Below are 13,207 nucleotides of genomic sequence, written 5' to 3'. Positions count from 1 at the left end.
ATAGTAGGAAAGAGAGGGGTAATGTGATACGATAATCATGCCTACTAATCTTTGATAAGATTGCAATGATGAGATGCATGTACCTAGGTTCACGCCCCTAATGCGGCTAACGACCTTGTGTCTTGCGCTGTGATGCTTTTCTTATAATGTTTGGATTATCACAATTGTGATTGTGTCTATCGACTAAGCCATAGATTTACATGTCTTGACTTCCAAGTTGAGACCAGTCCAATCCTGTATGATGATCTCACTGAAGAAAGGAAATATATTTTCTTATTTGCGCCTGCTCATGAAAAGTAGGATACCCCAGCTCATGCTAGAGATGTATGTAAACTCACCTTTTCACGATAGGAAAAATACCGGTACATAACTTTTGGTATAGATAAGGCTAAATTCAAATTTGTTTGTACCCTACATAACAGAAACACAATAACATAAGATGGCCTATTATCATTATTATTTTGCTAAAACTACACACCATCAGGGTTTGTGATGTGCATTATGATGATACCAAAAACAAGTACATAATCATTATTTTTAGTTGCGCTAGGTATGTTATTTCATTTTTTCCATTATGTTGGTGTTGTCCCTTCAGACCTTCACTTATATGTTGCTTCCATGTTTGAGGCAGCTTTGGCTTTTTTTTTACCCATACCATGATTTATGATAACTGATAAAGTAGTGCACACTTGATCTTTACGGTCAATCAATAGGGTGGAAGATATAGCAAAACATTTTTTACAGTCTCAGTCGGTATTTTTTAAGCCGTGGTTGCATTTTTTTAAATGGAAGCAAAAGCTTTGCCTCTTATTAATTAATAAAGCGTTTTACAAAACCGAACATTACAAGAGGAGCCAATTATCAAGCAAGTGCTCAAGCAAAATCTCAAAACTTAAGACTACTCTCAAGTCATTATCGAACCTAAATGCTTTGCTCCCCGCGACGCTCTAGAAGGACGCCTCACCTTTAATCTTTCCCATCACCACCGTCGGCATTGTAGAGATGTTGCAGAACACCCTAGCATTCCTTTTGTTCAATATCTCCCACGAGGTGAACATAATGGGTGGCGCCAAAGATTTTCTTCTAGTACCGTTTGTGTAGATTACCGATTCCCACCACTCCTTGACCGAGTCATAGTTTACCCATCGAGCCGTGTCCACGTAGAAAGGCCAAGCCAAGAGATGATCATGTTCCATATCCGGGTCGAGTAGCAGCACTTGAAGATGATGTGGACCGCGGTTTCATCCTGACGGTAACATAGCTTGCAATGCCCGCAATTTGGCCATCCACGCCTTTTGAGATGGTCGGCCGTCCAAACCCGGTCTTGTAGGATGAGCCACATAGAAAGCTTGCATTTCGGGGGAGCCCAATTTTTCCAAGCGCCTCCTGTCATGCCCTCAAATTATGCCTTGTACACCGATGCCGCCGAGCACTCCCTGAAATCGGTGAACTTCCAAATGATGGTGTCCGCGGTTCCTTCCACAAGGTTAACCTCACGAATTTGTGTCCAAAGGTCAACAAACTCGGATATGTGTTGCAAGGACATCCCGTTGAAGGTGTGATTTTCGCAATTTAATAATCATTGGCGAGTCCCTCCTTGACCGTGAAGTTTTTGCGAGTTGAGATGGCGCAGATTGATGGAGCAATATCTTTAGGCTTGACTCCATCCAACCAAGGAGCATGCCAAAATTTGGTCGTGTGCCTGTCTCCAATGGCGATGGTGGTGCCGCATAGAAGAAATCCATGTCCCCCTTGTCTCATGGGTGATCGATGCTAATCTAAGCTTTGTACGGGTCCTTCCATAGGAGCCATGGCCACCTAAGTCTTAAGGCTCTAGGGAATTTGTGAAGATCGAGGATCCCCAAACCTTGTTTCTTTTTTTGGTCTACACACCACTTGCAAATTTACTTTGCATTTCCCCTCGGAGATCTTATCCGCCGCCGCACAAAAGAAAGCTCTTTCCATTTGGTTCATGGAATGTAAGAACCGGGTGGGATCACAAGGGATGTGATATGATATATAGATTGAAAGGTGATAACTGATCTAACAAATGTGCCTCTTTGTGCGGTTGCAATGTGTTTCCCATGCTATGGAACCAACTTTTCGGCAACCTTAAGGCTTCCGGTCCAACGTCCCGTCCATGTTGCATTTTTTTGGGTGACTAAGACGTAAAGTAATTCTCAGTACACTAATACATGACAAATTTGAAAGATATACTCCCTCCGTTCTTTTTTAATTGATTCGAATTTAGTACAAATTTGTACTAAATCCGAGTCAATTAAAAAATTTGAAAGATATACTCCCTCCGTTCTTTTTTAATTGACTCGAATTTAGTACAAATTTGTACTAAATCCGAGTCAATTAAAAAGGAACGGAGGGAGTATCTACTAACCTTATCAGTAATGAGACTATGCACGCGGAGATCAATATATGTTAGCACTAATCTTGAAGCGAGTCAGTTAGTCAGCAGCTTAGCGCGTACGTAGTGCCAAGGGGCTGCATGCAGTAGTCAGTTGAGATCCGTCGAGGCAGCTGCGTCGTTGTGTTTGTGCGCGTCGTGCGCGCAGCCCTGGCCGAGCGGATCATGGGCGCGTTAGAGCGTGTGGTGGGCGTTGGCATAGCAAGCAGATCATGCATGTCAGGTTAGTGGGTTAGTGGATGCGTGCGTGCGTGTGCTGGTGTGTGTGCACCTGGCTATATAAGCCACTGTACTGCTTGTATGTGTTGCACCGTGAGTTCAAGGAGAAAGTGATTAGGGCGTTGGTGCGCCCGTGGCGGCGCTCCGGCGCCGGCCACTGAAAATACTTGCGTCTCCACTCCGGTCGTCGTCTCCTTCCACCTCCAGTTCTTGTTCGTGAGAGAGAGAGCGTGAGAAGAGAGAGGCGCAGCTTCGGGCTGCGCCAACAATATACTATGAAGAAGGAACACTCCAATGTGAGTTGCACGGGATGCGCCCGCACCAAGTATTAGCCCGGTCAGCGTCAGCGTTGGCGGGTTGCTCCCAGGGCCTGATTGGCGGCTTGTCAAGACAGGCGTGTAGCGGCGAATACGACCTCGTCCAGGAGGCGCCCAGCCTACCTGCCATGGTCCAACCCCAACTACTACACACGTCCAAACTTTTAGACCTCATCGCCTTGGTGCTTCTTCCCTTCCTTCGGCCACGCCAGTGACACACACACATGACACATCTCTTTATATATCAACACGGATGCTCTCCTCATCAGCAACCTACACTTGCAATTCATTTGTTCCACCGACCAGCCATGCCGATTCCTGAGGCCACATTCCTTCTCCTCCTGCTCGCCGCCTCCCAGGCGGCGGCCGGCTCCATCGACGCACCCGCCGCGTCGTGCTCCGGCGCCCGTAGCTTCGCCGCGGACAGCCCCTTCGCTAGCAACCTGCACCAGCTCATGTCCCTCCTGGCGACCAAGGCCCCAGCCATCGGCTTCGACATCGCAACGTCCGGCGGCGACGGCGACGAGAGCGTGCACGGCCTGGCCCTCTGCCGCGGCGACGTCGCCAGGGAGACGTGCGCCGAGTGCATCCGCTCCGCGAGAGCTCACGCCCAGCGCCTCTGCTCGTCCAAGAAGGAAGCCGTCGTTTGGCTCGACGCCTGCACGCTACGGTACTCCGCCGAGCCCTTCTTCGGCGAGCCTGACAGCGAGCACACCGCCTTCGTGCCGGGAAACGTCGTCCAGAGCGCGGCGAGATCGGCGGAGCTCGACGAGGAGGTCGCCGGCATGATGAAGAAGCTCACTAGGACGGCGTACCTCTCGCCGCTGCTGTTCGCCGCCGGGGCGGCCGACGCAATCGGGGGGACGCACAGGCTGCACGGGCTGGCCCAGTGCACCAAGGACCTCTCCGGCGGGGACTGCAAGCTATGCCTTGAAGCCGCCATTGCTAAACTGGCGGCGAGGGGATGCGCCAAGGAGGGAGGGAAAGTGCTAGGTGGAAGTTGCAGCTTGAGATATGAGCTGTATCCCTTGTTTGATTCCTAGGCACTCCCTTCAGCAATTCAGTTGTTGTTGTAAATTTGTAATTAAAGTGTTATGTCCACATTGTCCATACAGATTCCCATGAACTCAAATACAAGGAAACTTCAATTTCTGCTAGCTTCTGAATAGGGTCTGAAATCTAAATACAAGGAGTATAATCCCCATGCATGGCATGGCATTCTTCACGAGTTGACAATTGACTTTTAGTACGTACGGAAAATATAACCATATGTACTCTTAAAAAACGTTGCACTTGCTTTGTACAGTGCAGTTGCAATCACTTGTCCTTTTCGTTGTAATGGGTCCTGAAGATACCTTTTCCAAATAGGATATGTTCGTAGCATCTTTACTTGTTGTTTATGTTTTGTCCCCAGTTAGACGCAATACTATCAATTCAAACCCGGCTTTCCGTCGATTAACCATGCGACTCTCTTCTCCTACATTAATAGTTGAGCGCTTTGGTGCTTCGTGCAGAAAAAAAAAGGTTGTTGCACCTGTATTGTTTAGCGAGGTGCACACCCAATTCAATATCCTAGTGTGTCCCCTAAAAAAACAATCCTAGTGTGAAAATGTATTTCTCATAGTATATTAGTATTGAGTAGAAATTGCACGAAAATTCAATCCGACTCCCAAGCTCTTATGCTTCCACATGCGGAAAAAATTATGAATGTCAAAAAAATATGAGAAAAAAATTAGACATGTATATGTTCATGTCAATTGGTTTTTCAATAGAGAAACACAAATATTGTGACATGTGCTTTTGTCTTTATTTATTGGAAAAACATACATATTGATTTTTTGCATAAAAAATGCACAAACGCGGACCATAGTAATAAAAACAAGGGATTTCTATTTCTGTACCCTCGGGTCCTTAGTTGTGCTCAGTTTTCCCCAGCTCCTTAGTTTTTCCTCAGTTTTCCCCAGGTCCTTGTTTGAAACGCGCAGAAGCAGCTCAGACGGCAGTATTCCCGTTTAGTTGACCGTTCCGTGCTGACGTGTGGGGCCGCGTTGTGTGGGTCCGCGTCGCGTGGGGCTGGTAGAAAGGGACCGCGTGGGACAGGACGAGATAGCATTGGTTGCACGTGAGCAGGAGCTAGGTTTTGTCTCTCTCGGCCCAAATTGGCATTTTCCCTTTTAAGAGTACCTTTTCCGCCTCCTTCTCTCTGCCTTTTTTCACCTAATTAGTATCAAATCTAGAGAAGCTTGCATTTCTGTCTTTCTTCAATTATTATTTGTGTCTTTCGGCCCTCGTTGTTTGCCCAATATGGCAGGAAATCTAGTAGGGAGCCCAATCTAGTACTCCATCTGGTCTATATGTATGTAGTTAAATCTAGAAGCAAATCTACAGGGAATGTACGATAAATTCACACGGTCATATAGTAGAATAGGGATAGATAATAGGGATCCCTCCCTAGATAATAAGCTGCATACAACAGCCAAACATAGTAACAGGTTCGAGGTTCTTCACAAGCACCATCATACTAACAACATAACAACAAGGGATCCCTAGCTAACAACAAAATAGGAGGCAGCAGCAGCACACGTCCAGGACTCCGCCTACCTCATCCGCCTCTCGCCTCCACTTGTTGCTCCCCTTGGGAGCCTTGGGCTTGAGCGGAGGCATGCGCCCGGCGGAGATCTCCACCCGCTGGAAGCTGCGGAGGTGCATGCCGAGCGCCATGTGCTTGGCGCGGAAGGAGTGGGGGTTCACCGACGCGCCGACCTTGGGGAAGGTGTTGCCGATGTTCTCGGCATGCGTGAGGAGGCAGTTGAAGTCAGTGCGGCCGAGCCTCCTAGTGCAGAAGGGGCACTCGTAGACACCCTTGGTGAAGTAGGAGGCGTATCGGCCGACCTGCAGCCTCCGCAGCACCTGGCGAGTCTTGATGTCATGGTGCTCGTCGTCGCTGCCAGACAGCTGATCCATATCAAACGGGAACTATTAGTGAATGAGTTGCAACGATGACTAACGTGCATGATAACAAAGTTAGGAAAAATAGAGGCAGCCTCAGTTACAGTGGACACGATTATATGTCCAGAGGGATGTAGTCAGCGAACCAAAGATCATGCACAACAGATTTGTACACAGCAATGCTTCGATGAACCCTCCCTGTAAAAATTTGTGCCCACCGATTCATCATAGGCAAAGAAATAGATTCCAGATCTGAACTTGAACACATTCCAGATTATTTGCAAAATTAAACGGTTGATATCTTTTGATTCGTGCATAAAATAACTGATTGAGATCCTATGATTACTTGCATAAATTAACTGATTGAGATCCCATTATTACTTGCATAAATTAACCAAACTGCTGAACCCCAAATCTTAAACGAAATCAAGAAGGGATAAAAGCAAAATGGAATAAAATCGGCGCAAATATTAGCCCAATACTCATCCATCTACAGATCCATCTACACCAGCAAAAATAGGGTTAAAAAAGGAATAGGGAACAAAAAAGGAAGCAAACCGTAGTTACCTCGCTCCAAGCGTCCTCCATGGAGGTGTCGTAGGGGTTCGGGGGCGGGACGTACGGCACATACTCGTAGGGGTCATATCCCGGCGGGATCTGACCGCGATCGGCGGCAACAGCCTCCGATGCACCGGCGGAGGAGGCGGCGAAATCCGTTGAGGGGACGGCGGCGACGTCCGTTGAGGGGACGGCGTCGAAGAGGGAGGCGTCGTGCTTGGAGCCGACGGCGCCGTGGACGATGGGATTGGCATTCTCCTTGTCCATCTCGCCGGCAGAGGAGAGGGAGAGGGAGAGGGTTTTTTTTGCTTTGGAGAAGATGATGGGACGTGAGAGAGCGGCGTTGCGTGGGCGAGTGAGAGTGACAGAGATAGTGGGAGGAGGCGTCTATAAAGGCGAGGGGTGGTTAATGCGACCCGCGTCCTACGCGTCCACCGCTGCACGTCTGCACGTCTTGGACTTCTGCAATGCGACACGCGTCCACGATTGCACGTCTTCGAGTTCTGCACCGCGACCCGCGTCTACGCGTCAACAATTGCACGTCTTCCATTTCTGCACCGCAACACGCGTCCTCGAGTCTAACCCTGGAAATTTAGATATACTCAGGTATAACCTCGAGTATTATACTAGCATTTTTCGTGTGCTCAGTTTTCCCCTTGAGTGCTAATACTGGCTAGTGCAATATGCTCAGTTTTACCCTCAAGTGGTTGGTCAACAGACAGTCAACAAATGGGATTAACTAGTTAAATGAGTCATTTAATGTGCAAAAAATTCTGAAAAATAGTGGCACATACTCATGGAGTCTTTACCACAAATTATCAGTTCTCAAAACATAGATAAGTCATAGATAAATCAAGTTTTACCATAAATTACCACTTCTCAAAGGCCTTCTCAAATCACCTAGTAGCTATGAAGGTGCATGGTTTTCCACAATAAGCCCTTCCCAAAACAACTTTCCCCAAAACATACTTTGTCTAAATGAGGCCACAATTCTCACACTCATGTATATTTGTATTGCAAATAGTTTGAGATAGGCCAAGATGGGTTTCATTGTACAAAACACGCATTTTCCATTTTTTAAATCTCATATTTGAATCCCTTAGTCTGTTTATTACACAGGTGCCCTTGGTTTCTTGATACTACTCAGTTTTTCCCTCTCCCTCCACAAATTCTCGCACACGTGCAATGCCCTGATTGGTCTAGCCCATGTCACGCGGATCATTCCCACCGACCGTTGATCGTATGATCTAACGGGCAGGATAACCCCTCTCTCTCTGTCGACGGTTACCTTCCACTCTCTAAGTATGCTAAAGGGCGGTTTTCTGTATTCATTTTCACGCGCTAAAAATTATAAACTCTTTTAGGCATTACTTTTCACGCAAAAAATGATAAACCATCACCGATTTGTTGTAGCCATTAATTTTCACGCAAAAAATGATAAACAATCACCGATTTGTTGTAGCCATTAATTTTCACGAAAAAAAATGATAAACCATCACCGATTTGTTGTATCCATTACTTTTCACGCAAGAAATGATAAACCATCACCGATTTTTTATAGCCATTACTATTCACGGTAAAAATGGTAAACAAACCAATCTATCTATCTCTGTATTTGAAATTTGGAAGGGTTCACCATCTACTTATGTTAACTTTCGAGGTTTTGACCTGAAAACAAATGGGTATTATAAAGGGAAATAAAAGTTCAAAAAAAATGTAAAAACGAAACAATCTACCTATCTTTGTATAGAAGATCGTCTGTATGATTTTTGAGGTCATTTAGAGAAGGTAGAAAAATCCCTTTTGAGAAGGTCGAAAAAACCTAACTTGTTACAAAAGCTGGTTTCAGTGAGACCTAACCAAATTTGGTATATATTATGCCATATCTATAACAACAAGGAATATCTAAAAGGGGAAGTTTCACAAAATTTGAAATTTAGGGCGAAAATGATGCCATACATGATGCTGTTTTTCGAGGTTTTGACCTGAAAATCAATTGGGTATTATAAAGGGAAATAAAAAGTTCAAAAAATGTAAAAACGAAACAATCTATCTATCTATGTATAGAAGATCAGCTGTATGAAATTTGAGGTCATTTAGAGAAGGTAGAATAAATCACCTTGTTAGAAAAGCTGGTTTCAGTGAGACGAAACGGCATGCGTTTAAGCAAAGTGATTTTTTCGAACATCTCCAAATGACCCCAAATTTTCCATACATGATGCCATACGTGTAACAACAAGGAATCCTATCTAAAAAGTGTCAAAAAAAATTTGCCCAACCGTATAGCTCTATCAAAAAGAACCTCACCATGGCGCTAGTATAATTTTGGGCTTAGTTACAAACTTTAGCTACCTAACCTTCAACACGAAACTTGTTTCAAATCACTTTTGGCGTACAAGAAACAAATCCCACCTTGATTCGAGCACCACAGCCTCCAAACGATGCCGATGCCGATATCGGCATGGTCAGAACGGCTATGCTCGCCGCCATCTGCTAGGTCACCGTCGGGATGCACCCTCAATCCCGTCCCCTCATTCGATCACTGACACACCAGAGATACCGCCGAGGCCAATGCCGAACGTACATGCTGATGCCAATGCCGAACATGCATGCACGCCGCTGTGGGCACGGCCACGCCGCCCCGCTATGCTGGACGCCACAGACCACCACGAGGTCTTTCCCTTCGCCACCACACTCTTCTAGCACCCATCTATACACGCCAGAAAGGAGAGACACTAGTTTTCTCTATATTGCTCGCGTTCGTGTCGGACACGGTCAGTCAAAGTTTTGAGGTAGTCGTCGATGTCGTCGACCATTTCTTCTCTTCTTTGCATGGTTAAACGCGTTTAGTTCATATCTATCTAATGCGTCTGGTCTCGCCTCATGCAGTTCTTTGTGGACGTCGATCTCATCTCGGCACCCCGCAGGCCACCTCCTCCGTGCCATCGCTGTAGAGCTCCGTTTAAAAATCTATTCCTACCCGTGTATTGCCCCTTGTATCAGCGTCATGGCCCACTTGTCATTCGATATACCGAAGCCCCACTCGTGCGCGTTTTGGTCAGGGATACAGCGATGCTTACGGTCAAACAAAGATGGATGGTCTGACGTGTCTTTGCGGGCTCTACGTGGCCCCACTAGTCAGAAGATAACGGTCAACCGTCGGGCAACCGACCGTTACAGCACCTGTGATGGTTTCAGACAAGGTCTTGGGGAAAACTGAGGAAAAACTAAGGAGCTGGAGAAAACTGAGCACACCTAAGGAACCGAGGGTACGAAAATAGAAATCCCTAAAAACAAGTACACCAACTTTCAGTTTGTTTGTCTATTTTTTTTGAATTTTATATTCTTCCGGGAGCATATGCTCCCTGGGGTCCAAAACACCATGCCCAAAATTACATCCTTGTATTCACATTTCTCTGGAAATTAAAAGTTTCTGCGAAGGTCAAGATATTTTGTTGGAGAGCTATGCATGGAATTCTACCGCCGAATTAAATCAATCCTCGCGAATAGACATGTGCCCACAAGTTGACATTGTTCGATATGTGATATTCAGGCTGAAGATGTGCATATGGTTTTTAAATGCACTTGGGTGCTGACTTATGGAAAGAGCTTGGCCTTGGAACAACTATTCTTGATGCGGCATGTGAAGATCGATCGGGTTCTGTGGCCCTGGAAATTCTATTACGAGAGGATGTTGATTGTATGCCAGGGTACACCAATATTTACCGTCAAGAACTGATAGCAATGACTGCTTGGTATATTTGGTCGGCGTGACAGCGTAAAACGCATGACGAAACAGTGCCCCCAATTCCTGGATGTGCCATGTCCATCAAAGCTCTGGTAGCCAATCATTCCAGAGTAAACCTGCCTTCTTCTAGCTGCAAAGAGGCATGGGTGGTCTCGGCTGCTTTCGGGTCATGTAAAATTCAATGTAGAGGCAACGTTTAACGCTGATGATCTGTCGGGAGCAGTGGGTGCAATCAGCCGTAATAACAAGGGCAAAATATTAGTTAGTTCCTTTGCATTCATACCACATGTACCGATAGTGGCAACAACTGAAGCAAGTGCAATGCAGTTGGGCCTCCAACTTACAAATACAATTGGTTGCCAATGTGTACAGGTTGAGTTGGATTCTTTACTTCTTTAGAGGTAATCAACCTTTTACCAGGAATATGGAATGTACTGCCCGAGCGGAGCTGAGCTCATCCCCCCCCCCCTCTCTTCTCTCGCCCAGCTACAGTACCTGAGGGAGAACCTCTCTTCCCCGGGCCAAACCGAAGCTGACCTCGCCGGCGATGCCGGCCGAGGGAGGCGGAGGGGAGGCGCCGGACTTCTCTCTGTAGATATTAGGGTTAGGTTTTGGCTTCTTGCCAGTAGTTTTGGTGCAGCTCCGGATTGGTTCGGCGAGATCTGGAGGCTAGGGTTCTTCCTTGCCTTGGCTCAGCTCCCTGGTCGGAGCTGGGAACGGCAGCGGAGACCACTGCACGTTTGAATAACATCGCTGGAAGCTTTCTCTTGCAGGTACAGTCATGTTCTGCTGTGTTACCCTCTCTGGCCGGCCGAGGTGGCGGGGGGATCTGGGCTTGCACAGCAGCGGCTGCTCCGGCGACGGCGTTCCGAGCTGCAACACCCTCTCTGGCCGGCCATGGAGGCAAGGGTAGGTGGTGCTGCGGTTCAAGTTCGCCCAAACCAGCAAGGAGGCGGGTTGTTCTTACCTCTGGCTTGCTGTATCCCTCCTCTCTTCTTCCTCTGGACGGCCGAGGTGGCGAGGGAGATCTAGGGGAGAGGAGATGCAGGAATCAGAGGCCCAAGGATGCCTTGAAGCTCGATCTGCGGCGGATCTCAAGCGTCGGCGATTTCCACCGCCGCTATCTGTGGCCAAAGGGGCCTCGCCGTACCTCGGTAGCTTCTGCTCCGGGGAGTATTAACTTCCTCCACGCCTTAGGGCTGTGGTGGAAGATCTGCAATCTCAGCTCGGTGATCCATCCTGTCGGCGAACCAAGTGGCGTAGTCCCCGGCATCGTCGACGGCGACCGTTGTCTGGGATTGAATCAGTGTTGCGGTGGAGAAGAAGGACTTGATTGCTTTTTTAATTTTCTTTCTGAGGTCCTTTCTGTAATTTTCCAGGACTCCTGTGCTATTACTTCTAAAGCCAAGGTCATGTATGTAATGTTTCCCACCGTTTAATGGAGCTTCTCGGCCCTTCGGGGCCTTCCCTGTTCAAAAAAAAAAAAACCTTTTAACACAGTAGAGGCTCTAGAATGAAGCAGCAGCCATATATGCGGATTGTGTCCAAAGTGCAGCTATGATTGGGACGGTGGAGTTTCAACATTGTACGAGGGAGGCCAGTAATACAACACATGTAATAGCTAGACATAATTTTACTTTGAAACTTTTTTGTAATTGGGTCGACGAACCTCCTAGCTTTTTACGTAAACCATCATGCATGAGGTATCCATTATTTGATATTAATAAAGCTAGCCATGATGGTCTTCCCTAAAAAAAACATTGCATCGAGATAGATACATCTGCCCAACCATCCTTGTCTCTCACACATGATGAGTCTTCATACCAGTTGGTAAATCAGAGAACACACACATCTTACCCCTATGAGTACCTTCGAGAATCTGAGTCTAAGAAACTTCCGGGTCTTGAGGTTGACGAAGTTACCACAAATATCTCAATATCAATGGGAACATCACCCACCGTTGGAAACATATTCTGACTTTATGAGACACCAAAATATTAAACCTGAAGTTTGAACTCTGGTGAGCTGGGGTGTCACTACACTTCTAACCATCCAACCATAAGTTTATTCTTAACCCGCACATCAAATTACTTGTAAGACACTTATAGTTGTGTATATGAGCAAGTTTACATTTAATTTTGAATAGTACATTCGAGCAACTAGCTAGTGTCCTCGCTTAGTGGTGCAGAATTTTGATTTGAAAATTTATTGCAACGTAGCACATCTTATGCCAAGTCAACCGTCTACAACAATTCAATCGTTAACAACTTTATGGTTACGCACGCATATGTTGACAGCATAGTAGCAAGAGATATCGCTGGGCCAAGTGGATCAGCACTTCAGCAGTGGACTGTGGTGGCACACAGGAGCAAATTAAATATTTTCATTTAACACTTCAAAGAAATCAAATAGTTTGCTCCAATCACCATTTTATAGCTGATATTCTGCATAAATTTTATTGTTTGATGGCATCTTCGAAACTACAAAATTAAATAGCTTCCTTAGTAATTTACTGCTGACATTTTCGAAGTAGCTAATTTTCATACATCTGCCTAAATGACCTCTCACCTATAAGTGTCCCAATCTGGGCACAAAATAACACCGGCATGACAGTACACCACGGCCAACGGCCACGCGAGAAAGTCCAAGAGAGTGACAGTATCGCTCATCCCGCGGTTGTTGTAATGGACAAAATGGGTCAGTTTTGGAAAATATATAGGCAATGGGACAAGGGGTAAAAAGGTTACAGAAATAAATATTTTTTTACGGCTTTAAAACATTATATTACAGAAAAACCAATAATTGTTACTATGAAGACTTTATAAATTTAACCAACGGACTGAGGTGATACATAATAAAATAATTGGACCCCAAAGAATATAATATTTTTAGAAAAACGGAGGCAGAAGTTTTGTCCAAATGTATTAATTTAGAAGAAATGATTGTCATGTTTAATTAAGGGAAACCAAACGAAAACCGTTACAACAAGAACACACG

At 46.0% G+C, this 13,207-nt stretch overlaps 1 protein-coding gene across 1 annotated transcript; it reads left to right on the top strand.

Moving 5' to 3' along the window:
* The first annotated feature begins 3,263 nt into the window (after positions 1–3,263).
* Positions 3,264–3,998, top strand: LOC124695846 (cysteine-rich repeat secretory protein 38-like). Its single transcript, XM_047228657.1, has one exon. The coding sequence runs from the start codon at positions 3,264–3,266 to the stop codon at positions 3,996–3,998; it is 735 nt and encodes a 244-aa protein (XP_047084613.1).
* The last annotated feature ends 9,209 nt before the right edge of the window (positions 3,999–13,207 follow it).

The sequence above is a fragment of the Lolium rigidum genome, chromosome 3 (genome assembly GCF_022539505.1).
Source record: "Lolium rigidum isolate FL_2022 chromosome 3, APGP_CSIRO_Lrig_0.1, whole genome shotgun sequence".
Lineage (NCBI taxonomy): Eukaryota > Viridiplantae > Streptophyta > Magnoliopsida > Poales > Poaceae > Lolium > Lolium rigidum.
This window is presented reverse-complemented; position numbering and strand designations above follow the sequence as displayed.